This window comes from Rhinoraja longicauda, chromosome 4, assembly GCF_053455715.1.
Source record: "Rhinoraja longicauda isolate Sanriku21f chromosome 4, sRhiLon1.1, whole genome shotgun sequence".
In the NCBI taxonomy this organism is placed as follows: Eukaryota; Metazoa; Chordata; class Chondrichthyes; order Rajiformes; family Arhynchobatidae; genus Rhinoraja; species Rhinoraja longicauda.
In genome coordinates, this window is record NC_135956.1 from 33,332,763 (window position 1) to 33,349,622 (window position 16,860).

The 16,860-nt window shown below is 40.4% G+C and overlaps 2 protein-coding genes across 2 annotated transcripts in view; one reads left to right on the forward strand and one right to left on the reverse strand.

The window, feature by feature from the left end:
• The window catches only part of acss2l (acyl-CoA synthetase short chain family member 2 like), a 115,482-nt gene that overhangs the window by 45,998 nt on the left and 52,624 nt on the right, over nt 1-16,860 (forward strand). The window lies entirely within an intron of this gene.
• Nucleotides 1-16,860, reverse strand: part of ndufv2 (NADH:ubiquinone oxidoreductase core subunit V2) — a 45,719-nt gene that overhangs the window by 22,849 nt on the left and 6,010 nt on the right. The window contains exons 2-4 of the mRNA XM_078397490.1: nt 12,875-12,938; nt 7,323-7,385; nt 2,224-2,340 (exon numbers count right to left, since the gene is read on the reverse strand). Coding sequence (XP_078253616.1) covers nt 2,224-2,340; nt 7,323-7,385; nt 12,875-12,938 — 244 coding nt within the window. The remainder of the gene's footprint in view (nt 1-2,223; nt 2,341-7,322; nt 7,386-12,874; nt 12,939-16,860) is intronic.

Sequence of the window (16,860 nt, forward strand, 5' to 3'; positions counted from 1 at the left end):
AGAGAACAGTGGGAAGATGCTTTTCTGACGAGATGTCTGTGACAGGTAGTGTACTGCAGGGACTGGAGTGGGTCTTTTGTTTGTGTTAAACAATAACTTAAATGTGAATGTAAGAGGTATGATTAGTAAGTTTATGGATGATATGAAAATTTATCCTGCTGTAGATAGTGAAGGCTGTCTAAAGCTATAGCTCAGATGAAAAGTTAGGTGGACAATTGGCAATGGAATTTAGTGAAGTGATGCATTTTAGGAAATCAAATAGGGGTAGGATATATATATATATATTTTTAAATATCAAAACATACTTTATTCCAGGGGTAGGATATATACAGTACATGGTAGGATGCCAGGGTATGTTGATGAACTGAGTGATCTTGGGATTCAACTCCACAGTTCCTTCTCATAACACAGGTAGGGTGGTGAAGAAAGCATGTGGTATGCTTGCCTTCATTGGTTTGGGCATAGAAATATGAAAGATGGGACATTAGAGAGTAACTTTACAAAACACTGGTTAGACCATACTTGGGTGTGTTGTGTTCAATTTTGGTCAACACACTGTAGGAAGAATCTCATTGTACTGCAGAGAGTGCAGAGGAGAACTCGAATGTTACCTGAACTGAAGTACTTTACAAACTTTGGGCGGCACAATGGTGCAGCGGTGGAGTTGCTGCCTTACAGCGAATGCAGCACCGGAGACCCGGGTTCGATCCTGTCTGCGGGTGCTGTTTGTACATTCTCCCCATGACCTGCGTGGGTTTTCTCTGAGATCTTCAGTTTCCTTCCACACTCCAAAGACGTACAGGTATGTAAGGTTAATTGGCTTGGTAAATGTAAAAATTGTCCCTAGAGGGTATAGGATAGTGTTAATGTGCGGGGATCGTTGGTCGGTGCGGATCCGGTGGGCCAAAAGGGCCTATTTCTGCACTGTATCTCTAAATTAAACTAAACTAAATGGGGAAGGATTAGAGTCAGAGCATCCGTTTATACAGAATGGAGACAGGTCCCTAGGCCCAACCCGTCCATGCCGACACAAGCTACTCAATCTAAGCTTGCCCATATTGGATAGAAAGGCTTGTTTCCTGGGAGTCAAGGAGGCTGTGGGGGTGATAGAAAGATATAAGATTATAAGAAACAGAGATAGTCAGTCTTTTTCCCATAATAGGGGTATCAAAAACAAAAGGGCATAGGTTTAAGGTGAAAGGAAAAAGTGTTAAGGTGCTTTGAGATGAAAGTTTTTTAAACAATATGGTTGATATCTGGAGTTATCACAAAATGCTGGAGTAACTCAGCAGGTCAGGCAGCATCTAGGAGAGAGTCAAGTCAAGTCAAGTCAATTTATTTGTATAGCACATTTAAAAACAACCCACGTTGACCAAAGTGCTGTACATCTGACCAGGAAAAAAAGAAACATACAGTGGCAGGCAGCCAAACACAACGGCGCGGCCATCTTGAACAAAATGTTAATTCAATCACCCACAGTCCAACAATAAAAGCACTAAACAGGCACCCAAAATTACCCAACCCCAAAAACCCCCCAAAACACAGGAATGGGTGACGTTTCAGGTCGAGACCCTTCTTCAGACTGATATCTGGAACTCACTGGTATTGGTATAATCAATGCAATCACTGTATTTAAAAGGCATTTGGACACTTAAATAGGCAAAGCATAGAAATAAGACCTGATGTGGACAAATGGGATTAGTGTAGATGGACAAAGAGATCAGCATGGATGTAGTGGGCTGTTTTTGTGCTGTACAACTCCATGACTCAACTTAACTTATTCACACATGTATATAACTGGGGCAACAGTTTTATTTCCTGAAGAAATTATGAATCTATTAAAATGTTTAATTTGACTTGTCATGAATTTAGTTTCTGCTGAAGTCAAACAAGATTACCCATCAGACTAATGCTACTTTTAATCTGTGAAACAATGACAATAGTAAGCAGTCCTCTGGAACTGCTGTGATGATACTTCCATAAGTGTGAATGTTAAGCAATCCCAGGTTCTGAAGGAAAAACAGTTGTATGTATTCAAGTTGAGATGATCAGAAACATCAAGGGTAGGGGAAGAGCAAAATGTCAGCACATTCACCATCACAACTTCCTAAAAATGATAACTTCATGCCTTACAAGGAAATGAGACATTTCCATGCATATAAGAGGTTTAAAACTGAAGGAATCACCCCATAACACTTAAACATCTGATCATGCTTTATTTACCTTGTTCATTGCTGAGAGGGGCAGCCAACCATTTTGTCTCTGTGCCAGATCCAGCACTGGGATTACAGCAGCTGATTGATGTCCTTCTGGATAGGTGTCAAGTATAACCTCGAGTCGCTGCAAAAATGAACATTAGAAAAAAAGTAAGTTCGTGTTTTGCTAACCATGACTAAAATTACAAACACTTTACACACATTTCCAAATAGAGTCAGGGGAAATTAGAACATAGACACTAAACTGCATAGAAACGACTGATGTTCAACAAAGTACCCGTTGAATGATGAAATATGTCATCACATCTGCACTATTGAGCTTTATAATTTAGCTGGATTACTGGAAAAAGAATGTAACTACTTTCATTTAACAGACTCCATTTAAGGTCACAGGTAGATAGGGTTGTCAAAAAGGCTTTTGGCACATTGGCCTGCATCAGTCAGAGTGAAGAAGAGTCTCGACCCAAAACGTCACCCAGTCCTTCTCTCCAGAGATGCTGCCTGTCCCGCTGAGTTACTCCAGCATTTTGTATCTATCTACTGAGTTTAGAAGTTGGGAGGTCATGTTGCAGTTGTATAAGACATTATATTGTGTTCACCTTTGGTCACGATGTTATAGGAAAGATGTCAAGCTGGAAAGGGTGCAGAGAAGATTCACAAGGATGTTGCCAGGACTTTAGGGCCTGAGCTATAAGGAGAGGTTGAGCAGGCTAGAAATTTACTCCTTGAAGCGCAGGAGGATGAGGGGTGATCATATAGAGGTGTACAAAATCATGAGAGGAATAGATCGGGTTAATGCAGTCTTTTGCATAGAGTAGGGGAATCGAAACCCAGAGGGCATAGGTTTAAAGTGAGGAGGGGATAGATTTAATAGGAACCTGAGGGGTAACTCTATAATACAAAGGGTGGTGGGTATATGGAACAAGCTGCAGAAGAAGGTAGTTGATGCAGGTACTAACATAACATTTAAGAGACATTTGGACAGGTACATGGATAGGATCAGTTTGGAGGTTATGGGCCAAGTGTGGGAAGGTGGGACTAGTGTGGGGCATGTACATGGGGAAAGTTGAGCTGAAGGGCCTGTTTCCATGCTGTATGACTCTGTCATTAAGGTTGCATAGTTCAATTTCATTCTTCTCACAAAATTAGCAACCTACACTTACTGGTGCTGCCCTGCACTTTGGGCCAAGAATGACTAATTTCCATTCCAGTTCTGTTGGTTCTGAGGTGTCCCAGGAGTCTGTCACAGATAATAAGTTGGGGGCATTGCATGTTCCTTTTGCTATCTGCATATAGTATTGGAATGTTCTTATCAGAGCCTCGGCCAAGTGTTTTCATGAATGCTTCTCCTCCACTGAGTGAGTAATTACAAGCTAGGGATTCACACCTGTCAGTAAGGATATACAATTTTATTAAGAAGTATTAGAAGTATTTTCTTTTTTTTGAAAACCTCTGCCCCTGATTGAACTTGAACTAGAGTACTAGTCTTGGGATAAGACACAAAATGCTGGAATATCTCACCGGGTCAGACAGCATATCTGGAGAAAAGGAATAGGCAATATTTCGTGTCGAGACCCTTCTTCAGATTTGGGAATGTGTTGTCCAACATGTTAATGATATGGCCTGCTCACTAGACAATAGGTGTAGGAGTAGGCCATTCGGCCCTTCGAGCCAGCACCACCATTCAATGTGATCATGGCTGATCATTCTCAATCAGTACCCCGTTCCTGCCTTCCGCATATTCCCTGACTCCACTATCCTTAAGAGCTCTATCTAGCTCTCTCTTGAATGCATTAAGAGAATTGGCCTCCACTGCCTTCTGAGGCAGTGAATTCCACAGATTTACAACTTTCTGACTGAAAAGGTTTTTCCTCATCTCCGTTCTAAATGGCCGACCCCTTATTCTTAAACTGTGGCCCCTGGTTCTGGACTCCCCCAACATTGGGAACATGTTTCCTGCCTCTAACGTGTCCAACCCCTTAATAATCTTATATGTTTCGATAAGATCCCCTCTCATCCTTCTAGATTCCAGTGTATACAAGCCTAGCCGCTCCAGTCTTTCAACATATGACAATCCCGCCATTCCGGGAATTAACCTAGTAAACCCTCGCTGCACGCCCTCAATAGCAAGAATATCCTTCCTCAAATTTGGAGACCAAAACTGCACACAGTACTCCAGGTGTGGTCTCACTGGGGCCCTATACAACTGCAGAAGGACCTCTTTGCTCCTATACTCAACTCCTCTTGTTATGAAGGCCAACATTCCATTGGCTTTATTCACTGCCTGCTGTACCTGCATGCTTCCTTTCCGTGACTGATGCACTAGGACACCCAGATCTCGTTGTACGTCCCCTTTTCCTAACTTGACACCATTCAGATAATAATCTGCCTTCTTATTCTTACCACCAAAGTGGATAACCTCACACTTATCCACATTAAACTGCATCTGCCATGCATCCGCTCACTCACACAACCTGTCCAAGTCACCCTGCAGCCTCATAGCATCTTCCTCACAGCTCACACTACCACCCAGCTTTGTATCATCTGCAAATTTGCTAATGGTACATTTAATCCATTCATCCAAGTCATTAATGTATATTGTAAATAGCTGCGGTCCCACTAGTCACTGCCTGCCATTCTGAATGGGACCCATTTATCCCCAATCTTTGCTTTCTGTCTGTCAACCAATTTTCTATCCATGTCAGTACCCTACCCCCAATACCATGTGCTCTAATGTAGCCCTCTAATCTCCTATGTGGGACCTTGTCGAAGGCTTTCTGAAAGTCGAGGTACACCACATCCACCGGCTCTCACCTGTCAATTTTCCTAGTTACACCCTCAAAAAATTCCAGATTAGTCAAGCATGATTTCCCCTTTGTAAATCCACGCTGACTCGGAACGATCCTGTTACTGCTATCCAAATGCTCCGCAATTTCGTCTTTTATAATTGACTCCAGCATCTTCCTCACCACTGATGTCAGACTACCTGGTCTATAATTTCCCGTTTTCTCTCTCCCTCCTTTCTTAAAAAGTGGGATAACATTAGCTACCCTCCAATCCACAGGAACTGATCCTGATATATAGAATGGAAAATGATCACCAATGCGTACACAATTTCTAGAGCCACCTCCTTAAGTACCCTGGGATGCAGACCATCAGGCCCTGGGGATTGATCAGCCTTCAGTCCCATCCGTCTACCCAACACCATTTCCTGCCTAATGTGAATCTCCTTCAGTTCCTCCGTCACCTTAGGATCTCTGGCCACTAGAACATCTGGGAGATTGTTTGTATCTTCCTTAATGAAGACAGATCCAAAGTACCGGTTCAACTCGTCTGCCATTTCCTTGTTCCCCATAATATATTTCCCTGCTTCTGACTTCAAGGAACCCACATTTGCCTTGACTATTTTTTTCCTCTTCACATACCTAAAAAAGCTTTTACTATCCTCCTTTATATTATTGGCTAGCTTACCCTCGTACCTCATCTTTTCTCCCCGTATTGCCTTTTTAGTTATCTTCTGTTGCTCTTTAAAAGAGTCCCAATCCTCTGGCTTCCCACTCTTCTTTGCTATGATATACTTCTCTTTTATTTTTATGCTGTCCTTGACTGCCCTTGTCAGCCACGGGTGCCTCTTACTCCGCTTAGAATCTTTCCTCCTCTTTGGGATAAATTGATCCTGTAACTTCTGCATTGTTCCCAGGAATACCTGCCATTGCTGTTCCACCGTCTTCCCTGCTAAGGCCTCCTTCCAGTCAAATCTGGCCAGCTCCTGCCTCTGTAATCCCCTTTGCTACACTGTAATACTGACACTTCCGATTTTCCCTTCTCCCTCTCAATTTGTAGAGTAAAACTTATCATATTGTGATCACTGCATCCTAATGGTTCTTTTACCTTGAGTCCCCTTATCAGATCAGGTTCATTACACAGCACTAAATCCAGAATTGCCATCTCCTTGGTAGGCTCCAGTACAAGCTGTTCTAAGAATCCATCTCGGAGGCACTCCACAAACTCTCTTTCATGGGGTCCAGTACCAACCTGATTTTCTAAGTCTACCTGCATGTTGAAATCTCCCATAACCACCGTAGCATTACATTTACGACATGCCAATTTTAGCTCTTGATTCAACTTGCACCCTATGTCGAGGCTACTGTTTGGGGGCCTGTAGATAACTCCCATTAGGGTCTTTTTACCCTTACAATTCCTCATTTCTATCCATACTGATTCTACATCTCCTGATTCTATGTCACCCCTTGCAAGGGAGTGAATATCATTCCTTACCAACAGAGCGACCCCACCTCCTCTGCCCACCTGTCTGTCTTTTCTATATGTTGTGTACCCCTGAATATTCAGTTCCCAGCCCTGGTCCTCTTGTAGCCATGTCAAGTTGTAGAAACATCGCAAGGATAATTAATGGAAACAGGATGAACCTAAGCTCTATTTTGAATGTCATACCAAAAGGTCTGAATACTTATGTGAATGTGATATTTCAGTTATTTATTTTTAATTACTTTGCAAAATTTTCTAAACACCTGTTTTTGCTTCTTTATTCTGGGGTATCGTGTGTAGATTGATGATTAAAAAATTTTTTTTAATCCATTTTAAAATAAGGCTGTAACATAACAAAATGTGGAAAAAGTGAAAGGGTCTGAATACTTTCTGAATGCACAGTAAAAGTTTGTAATCCATTAGTTACCAAAGATTTGTAAACATAAAACATGGGTGAGGCCTCAATGTTCCCGGATATTAAAGCTAAATGCTAACTTAGAATGTAAAAATCTGTCAAATGAAATGCCTATTTCCCTTTTTTTTTTTAAAGTAAAATGAAATACTCTTCTAATAATATACACAATTTCCATGGCACATCGTTTCACCTCCAGAAAATAGTGTTCATACTTCACTTTCCTTCTCCCTTTTTGCACCAAATAAAATATATGAAGTTCATCAGCCTAGGCAAAGCCAACATATCCATAAGTCACAAATTCATCTTGATATCAACTAAAACAATTTTACCACTGCATACTTTCTCTCAATGAATTTTGCCAAGACTCCTCCCTGGCATACCCAAAGTCAAAAACTTTAAAAGTGACAACACTACAATTTTCTTACCTTGTAATTTTCTGGTGTGAAATCAAAGGGTGTTTCTTCATTGTTGTCAGGTGTATCCCTATGCTTAAAGGAAAACAGATTTTAAATATACAATAAGGGAAAGCAGCACAATAGAAATATAAATTCATTGCATTATGGGGCTAATTAACATCTTACACCAGTAGTTTGAGGCCAAGGCTCTCTACTAATTTCAAATACCTGCTAACTGTGTAACGAGAATTCCCCCCTTCCTATCATCTTCAGAAATCCAACTGAGGTAAAGTCATCAAGGTGATTCACCATCCATTTACCCAAATCAAGAGAACAAGGCAAAACTGTGATAATGCTAATCAGAGACAATGTTTTCAGAACAAATTAGTATGTTCTCTACAGACTGCTCCTAGAGACAAACACTGAAATAAACACCAACTGCTGCTGTAAGGTTGTCCAGGACTATAGGCTCAGGGCTGCACTTAAGTGTGAAACAACCACTGCAAATGCTCTTTGGGGAAAAGCCACACTTGGAGTCCTCCTACCAGGACTGTAGAAGCCATCCTTTAAAATAAAATCTAACTGCTCAAATTAATGTAAAGGAAAATCTATGTCATGCTAATGCATTATAAATGGAATTATATGGTTCAGTTTGAGAATAGCAACATATTGTACTATATTAAGGACTCTGAGCATTCAGCTACCATTACTTTATTTCTATGGTCCTCTTCCAGCCTCTTGAATTCCTGCTATGGCTTTGTTCAACAAAAACCTTGAACAAAACCAGCATTTCTTCTACAGACTCATTGCTGCCTTGTGAACACTTATGTTTCTCTCAACCTTTGGATGTCACAAGATACATCATCGGTAGTTTAATTATTGTCCACAACTATATTGCAGATGGTTAATAAGTCTGCCTTTCTCAACATTGTATGTTCTGGCTGTTTAACTGGGAAAGATTTCATTTCATTTGAAAAATCAAAGTGAAAAGCAACTTTAATTGATCCTAAGCAGAACTGAAAACCCCATACATGCCACTATACTACTCTTGTGTCTGAAGAAAGGTCCCGACCCTAAACGCGACCTGTCCATGGTCTCCAGAGATGTTGCTTGACCCGCTGAGTTACTCCAGCACTTTGTGTTCTTTTGTGTAAAACCCCACTTCTTTGGCATAAACAAGATTCACAATTTTCACAAAAACACAGATGTCTATTCCAATCTTGCCTGTACCTCTGCAGAGATGATGGAGTATGGAAATGAATAAAGCAATCACTTTAATGTTGCCTTTGAAACCTGAGCTCTATCCTATATCATTTGCAAGTGGGCCAGATCACCACTTATTCCCACATCTTCCCACATCAATATTCATTATGCAATGCAGAGGTTTCTAAAAATCCTTGACCTGATCAACATTTTTCCATGGTTTTGTCCTTCATTATTTCTGCAGCCTGCTTCAGCCCTTTCACATCTCTGCTGCACTCCACAATCTTGCACAATACCGTTAAAATGTGTAATACTTTGAAGGGGCTTGGCCATGCAAAGCTCCCTTGAAGGAGAGTATGTAACTTGTGGGGGTGGATGGTAATAGTTGCAATTGGTGAGGGGGAGGTGGGGGAAGAGGAGAGAGTTGGACACACAAGGAATTTCCATCACTGGAATTCTCTACTTGAAGCTGTGGAAGATTGATCATTAATTATATGGAATTGAGAAAGCAACATAGTGGCACAAGCCTCATAGCTCCAGCAACTCCCCTTCATCCTGACTTCAAGTGCTGCTTGTGTGGTCTGTGGCTGTGTGGGTTTCCTCTCACCAGCCCAATGATATGCTGGCTGCTAGGTTAATTGGTGGGTGGTAGAAGAGCCAGTGAGAGTTAATGAGAATGTGAGAGGTAAATCAGTTTTGCCGGGAAACGGAATTAATGAGATTCAAGTTGGCACTGAAGGGGGACATTTGGTCTCTCAAGTTGTAAAAAAATAAGGAGTTTTGAAATCCAGGGCAATTAGGTGGGAAGGTAGAGATGACGAGAAAGATCAAATGATAGAATAGGAATGAAGGCAGGGTTCAATTTCTTCTAGAAGATATACACAAAATGCTGGAGTAACTCAACAGGACAGGCAGCATCCCTGGAGAGAAGGAATGATGACGTTTCCGGTTGAGACCTTTTTTCAGACCAGTTCACTTTCTCATGGTTTTTTTGGGCTATGTTCTCCACAAACTGGATTTCTTAACTTTTACATTTGTCTTCTCTCCTTCAACATCCCAACTCTTGTTGCATAGCTTGCTGGTAGCTAGGTATTTTTGCTTTGAAATGTTTAATGGCCCAACATTTGCCTCATGTCCCTTTTGCGATTTATACTCAAATGTAGCTTAATGTAGAAATCCCAAGTAGCTGTCAATGATCCACAAGACTTTACAGGATATGCTACCTGGCCATCTGCACCACAGTCAAGCAGGACTGATGTGAATTTAAGCTACTTTGAACATAGAACAGTACAGCACAAGGACCGGCCCATCGGCCCACATTGTCTGTGCCAAACATGATGACAAGACCATCTCTTATCTATCTGCGCATAATCCAAATACCTACATTCCCTGCATATTCATATGCCTATCTAAAAACCTCTTAAATGCCACCACTGTATCTGCCTATTCTTTGCTAAAAATCTTTGAGGATTAAGTATTCTACGATGCAGCAAATGCTGCTTAAACGTATTCTAAAAGCATTTATGTACATTGTAATTTCCTTCAATTAATATTTTAAACCAAGATTTTAAGTGTGATAGTTCATCCATTTTAATCATATCTAGGTTACCAACAGCTGGTTTGCATATGAACGAGCATTTAGGAGACCGGCACGATGGATGGGGGTGAGTTTTCCAGCTGTGGTAGAGCTGCCGGCATCTGGCATTTTTTTGCCAAGTGGGAGCGGGGCACTTCAATGTACCTTCTCTCCCCACTGCTCGAGCCGAGCAGAGCTGGGAGTGCTAAGCAGACTCACTGAATCAGTGAGGTCGACTGGCAGCAGTTCGTCCCACGCATGCTCACTCTCCCATCATAGGTGTGATCACCTCTCACACAGCTTTTGTTCATTTCTGACTTCCAAACAGTTTTTGGTCTGTTTGAAACCTGGGGAATGCTTGTACTCACATTCATTCAACAGTTCACAACATTTTAAATGCTAAATCTTTTTTTTCCAAAATTTAATGCTGTAAGTGATTTGCTTAAAAATGTTATGAATAAAGTAACTTTTGAAATTAAAATATCTGTACAGATTTTCAGATTACAATGTTGCAGACTTCAATTGGATGTTAATAATTCGAATCCAGACGTTGCATTTCCAAGAAATGAAAAGTGTCACTTTCAGAAATATCCTGAGTCAGAGCAATGTATAATCCACAGATAATCAAATTCAGCTCTGGCAGCTTGTCAGGGAATTCCAGCTGTGGGAGTACCTTCATTATATAAACTGCACCAGTTTAAAGGTAGAGTTCATTGCTACCTTCAAGGACAATAAACACTTTCCTTGCCAATTATACCACTGTCCCTTTGAGAAATAATTATGAAATTCAATATATTTCTCTTTTTCATTTATTGTTAACATTCATGAAGGTTCATAGGCAGACTGAAAAACTTAAATAAGATTAATACCCCCCCATCTACTTTCAATGTGAAGAAGGGTTCCGACCCAAAATGTCACCCATGCTTTTTCTCCAGAGATGCTACCTGACCCGCTGAGTTACTCCAGCACCTTGTGTCTATCTTCTATACAATTAATACAGACACATTGGTGGGTGTGGTGGCTGAATGGCCTGTTTTCATGCTGCGAGACATGGATTCAAATGACTGGTAACAAAAAGTAGTTAAATGGTTGCCCCAGTAATGATTTAAACATGTGTAGGAAAGAGCTGCAGATGTTGGTTTAAACCGAAGATAGACACAAAATGCTGTAGTAACTCAGCGGGACAGGCAGTACCTCTGAAGAGAAGGAATGGGTGGCGTTTCGGGTCAAGACCCTTCTTCAGACTGCTGAAGTCTGACAGTCTGAAGAACGGACTTGTCCTGAAACATCACCCATTCTTCTCTGCAGAGGTGCTGCATGTCCCGCTGAGTTACTCCAGCATTTTGTGTCTAATAATTTAAACATCACTGATTTAATAAACACTGTCAGTAAATACATAATTTCAACAACATAACTGCATTCCTATATCAGTAGAAATAGCTTGTTTGTTAAATACTGTATAACATGTTCTGCAATTGCAAAACAACGAGTGGAACGTCAAATTTGTGATTTCAATTACATCAACTTTCCTCTCATCTCTTAATTACTGGCATTTCTCTCCATCAATGTAGAGGTAGTGAATTATTCCTGTTTACCACTACGTGCTACTGCAATACCAAGAAGGTGTGAAAGAATTAAGTTTGCTACATTTTCAAAAACAATCGTAATGCTAATTAGCTGGCCATTTAAGGAACAGCATTCCAATTACACAAGATTTGTCTGGTTCTACTTCAACTTAGTCACCTCAAAAACACTGAGAACCACATCACTACCACTGTGATTTCTCCTCAAGGTATGTCTACTTTGAAGAAGTTCTCCTCCTCTCTTTGACGAGGGTTTAGCAACATGCTCTCTGGCTGCTCCCCCTCTGTGATACCTCCTGCCCTCCTACTCTACGCTCCCACTGTCTTCCTGTCTCCACCTATATCCTTTCTTTGTCCCGCCCCCCCAGACATCAGTCTGAAGGGTCTCGACCCGAAACGTCACACATTCCTTCTCTCCAGAGATGCTGCCTGACCTGCTAAGTTACTCCAGCATTTTGTGATACCTTCGATTTGTACCAGCATCTGCAGTTATTTTCCTACACCACATCACAACAAATATTTCTCTCCCCTCTTCCCCCCTGTTCTTTCTCCAAACCCCTCCCCTTTACCCCCTCCCTCCCCTGTGCACAACCTGGACTCCCCTGCCCTCCACCTACATTCCTTTCTCTATCTTCACATTTTACAATTCTTTAATCCTTTTGTCTCACACCCCCTATCTTTTCACCTCTGGCCCATATCCACTGTCTGCGCACCAAAGCACCCCACTAACCTATATCAACCTGTAACCTGACAGGCTTTGTCCTACCCTTCCTCTCTTCCAGCTTTCTTCCCTATACCCCATCATCATCGCCATCACAATCAATCTGAAGATGGGCCCCGACCGAAACATCACCTATCCATGTTCTCCAGGGAGGCTGCCTGACCCGAGTTACCCAGCAACGTCTGTATTTTGTAAGAAAATAGTATCTGCAGTTCCTTGTATCAACAAATATTTCTTGTTTAGCACCAAAGACATCTAAAATGGATATTGGATATGTTAATTTCTACCTAAATATGGATCAAGCCTAAAGTAAACTAGTTTTATTCAACATCCTTCTAGGCAGTAAGTAAGCTCATCCCTAGATACAATCAATGGCCCAGAATTTAATGGAAATAACTACCGCACCAAGTTATCTGCCTGAAAAGTTGAATCATTGCCAACATTTGTAAAGACTTAAAATTTATTTATACATGTTCTATATTGTGCACCAATTACTTACTGTAAATGAGGCTGCACCACTTCCTCCTGCACATTGGGCTGTCCTTTTTACATAGCGGATCTGTCTTACCTAAAATGTGAAAGAAAGTAGTGAAATTCTCAGTTGAATGACAGGAGTGCTTGATGCACTCACCTAAACTCACCTAAACTACAGCCAAAATCTAACAAACTATGTATTGATACAAACAGCAGTAATTTAGAGGCACAAAGAAGAAATCGAAAAAAAAATTAAATTGGGGACACAAGATAATGCAGATGCTACAATCTCAAGCAACAAACAATCTCCTGGAGGAACTCAGTGGATTGACCAGCATCTGTGGGGGAGAAATGAAATGTTGATGTTTCAGGTCAAAATCCTGCATCTGGACTATGTGATCTAGTTAAGTATTTGGTCAGTATTGACACCCAAGATATTGATGGTAGGGCCAAATTTAATTTATCATAGGCAAATGTAAGGTAATATATTTTGGTAGTTATTTGGATGACATGACTCTTGGTTAGACTCAAAGGGATCTGAGCATACAAATGCATGATTTACTCAAAGATGCACAACAGATTAGTGAGTACATTTAAAAAGCTAACAGAATACTAGAGTTTAGCTCTAAAAATAAGGAGGATCATGCCAACTCAGTTGATACTTAGTTAGACCACACTGTACAGTTTTCAACGATATGTTATTAAAAACAAACCACAGACACTGGAGAGGACATGTAGAAGATTAACAAGGCTATTAAACTGGATCTTTTCTCTGGAGAAAAGGCAATTAAGGAGTGACATAATTTATTTAATGGTATTTAAAATAAAGACTCCAGATGAGTAAACCGAGAGTATGTGGGGGGAAAATGATTATCTAGAAGCCAGCATTGTTAAAGTGGTCACCAAGAAATCCAACAGTGAATTCGAAAGAAACATTTTCATCCAAAGTTTAGTAAAGATATGGAACTTGCTACTGCAGAGAGTTGTGGAGACAAACCATATAAATTCATTTAAGAGGCTGGACAAGGATGAGAGAGAAGAGAAGGCTACACTGATGGATAAGGCAAAATGGGCGGAGGCACATGGAGCATAAAAGTTGGTTTGTACCCTATAGACCAAATGGCCTGTTTGTATGCCACAATTCCAACGTAATCCCTTATAACTAAGGTGAAATAATAGCAGTATAATTCACTATGTAATATACCAATAAACCATAATTACTACTCAACAAACTTTAAACCTGAAAAATGTTTGCAAAGTACATCAGAATCCCCCAAAAGATGTCCATGAAATTTCAGATTCTACTTTAATCTTATATATTTTTTCTTCCGGTGAGAATTTTCAACATGCTTGATAACATCACTTTTGTTGAATCCCTGAATGACACCCAATTGAAGTCAATGTTGAGAAACTGGGTATACACAACAGATCACCGGATCACTATGGGAAGCTTGCTTCGAGATCACGAGCAGAAGCTGCTTTGAGCCTTGTTCTTTTAAACATAATATAAGCAGCAAAAAAACAGAAGAACCGGAGACTGCATCAGATAATGTCCAGGCACAAACCCGCCAAGGGGCGTTTTGCTGTTACGAATTTCAGAGCTGTGTGAATTAAGGACGGGGAACAATTCCTCACTTTGAAGTTACCAAAGGGAAAGAACAAAAAATTAAAACATTGATAAGTTCCAAAAAAATTAATTTTACAATCTTTAAAATGTATGATACACATAAAAGGCTCAACAACAAATGTCGCCAATGGGGAATTGTTTTTTAGAAGCTGAAGCTCTGAAATCATTGATAATTAGTTGAGGTCTGATAATAAAGGTTAATTTTGTACATATCTCCAACATCAATTTCTTTCCGCAGCATCTTATTTGAAACAACAACCTGCTTGGGTGTTTGTTTGTTTGATTGTTCAGGAATTGTAAATGGTAAATATTCAGTGGGATGATTATATTTCACATTTCCTGCAAGGTTCAAACAGAGCTATGACGGTGCCATCACTTGTACTGAGGTGCTTTCAGTGGCTTTGCGTCATGTTTTTAGATAAATCACTTTGATGCATCTACCGCATTCAGTTCCTTACTGCACTTTGGAGCTTCTTGCCGCAGTTTAAAAAAAAATTCTAATAAAATCATTTTCAATGCAGCTGGATGAATACGTCATTTAATTAGCTGATGAGAAAGACAATTGCTTGAATTCTCTTCTGCTTGGCACAAAAACAAGCAACAAGCTAGCAGATGAAGGGGGTCAAAGGATCAATTGCAAAAAGCACACATAGCAACGAAAATAAAGGTTTCTGGCTTGATTTCGTTAGTGGTGGAAGTATTAGACAAGACTAGAAGGATATAATTTCAGTACTACTCTTGGACTGTTGCATTTAATATTTTTTCATTGTTCAGTCTGAAGGGCTGCATAGCATTTTAATGTATTGAGATGTGGGTCTGATTTACAACACCAATGTGCAAATTTAACTTAATCTTCTGAAGACTTTGCTAACTTGACGAATTTCTCCAACCTTGGTTATCTAACTGTTTTGAAGCCGAAGTGTTCTTGCCGCAGATTTCGACATGTAAATACATTTTTTTCAAATGTGGAGCAAATAGGCGTCATAGTAAGTCTAATCTTAAATTGGACTCCAAGAATCCTGAAGGTTCTATCGGATGGCATTGGGCCATTTTCCATTCCTAGTGGATTTTCAGAAATGCACTTTCTGAAATTCCAATACAGGAACCAGTTGTTGCACGCTCAGAATGAACAGCTGTTGGTTATGCCTGAGAGCCCTAGATTAAAGGATTTAGTAGAGACAACATCCACCCAACCAGTGGATTATGTTTTTGGAAATAAAGATGCATGTTGTTATCTTTGCAGATGCACAATGAGAGAAAGTATACTGTGAACGTGCAATACCATGAACATATTCAAATTACATTTACTTTAAATTCAAAGTTTAGATTGATAGAACAGAATACTTGGTAATACCTAATGCAAAAAAATGAATTGCAGATGCTGATTTATAACATAGACACAAAATGCTGGAGTAACTCAGCAGGTCAGGCAGCATATCTAGAGAAAATGGATAGGTGACATTTTGGGTCCTTCATTCTGATTGTAGGGGGGAGTTACCCATTTTCCATTTTCTCCAGAGGTGCTGACAGACCCACTAAGTTACCCCAGCATTTTGTGTATATAATGGGTATCATCTGCTATTTGCCCAATACCATTATAAGAGAGAGTGCCAGAGTCAATTAAAGGCTAATAAGATATCTAGAAAATATCAACACGATTGGACAAAGTCAATATGGATTTATGAAAAGAAAATCACATTTGACAAACTAATTGGAATTTTATTAAGGATGTAACTGGTAGAACAAAACAAACAGTTGGATCTGGTGTATTTGAATTTCCAGAGGGTCTTTGTGTAATCTTAAAATACATAGAATCAGGGTGACCGGCATGGATTGAAAACTGGTTGGCTGACAGGGAATAGAGGAACAAATGATCGTCACTATCAGGGGAGCAGGCAATGATTAGTGGATAACATATAACATATAACAACTACAGCACGGAAACAGGCCTGTCCGGCCCTACCAGTCCACGCCGACCATTCTCCCTGACCTAGTCTCATCTACCTGCACTCAGACCATAACCCTCCAATCCCCTCCTATCCATATACCTATCCAATTTACTCTTAAATAATAAAATCGAGCCAGCCTCCACCACTTCCACCGGAAGCCCATTCCATACAGCCACAACCCTCTGAGTAAAGAAGTTCCCCCTCATGTTACCCCTAAACCTTTGTCCCTCAATTCTGAAGCTATGTCCCCTTGTTGGAATCTTCCCCACTCTCAAAGGGAAAAGCCTACCCACGTCAACTCTGTCCGTCCCTCTCAAAATTTTAAAAACCTCTATCAAGTCCCCCCTCAACCTTCTACGCTCCAAAGAATAAAGACCCAACCTGTTCAACCTCTCTCTGTAGCCTAAGTGCTGAAACCCAGGCAACATTCTAGTA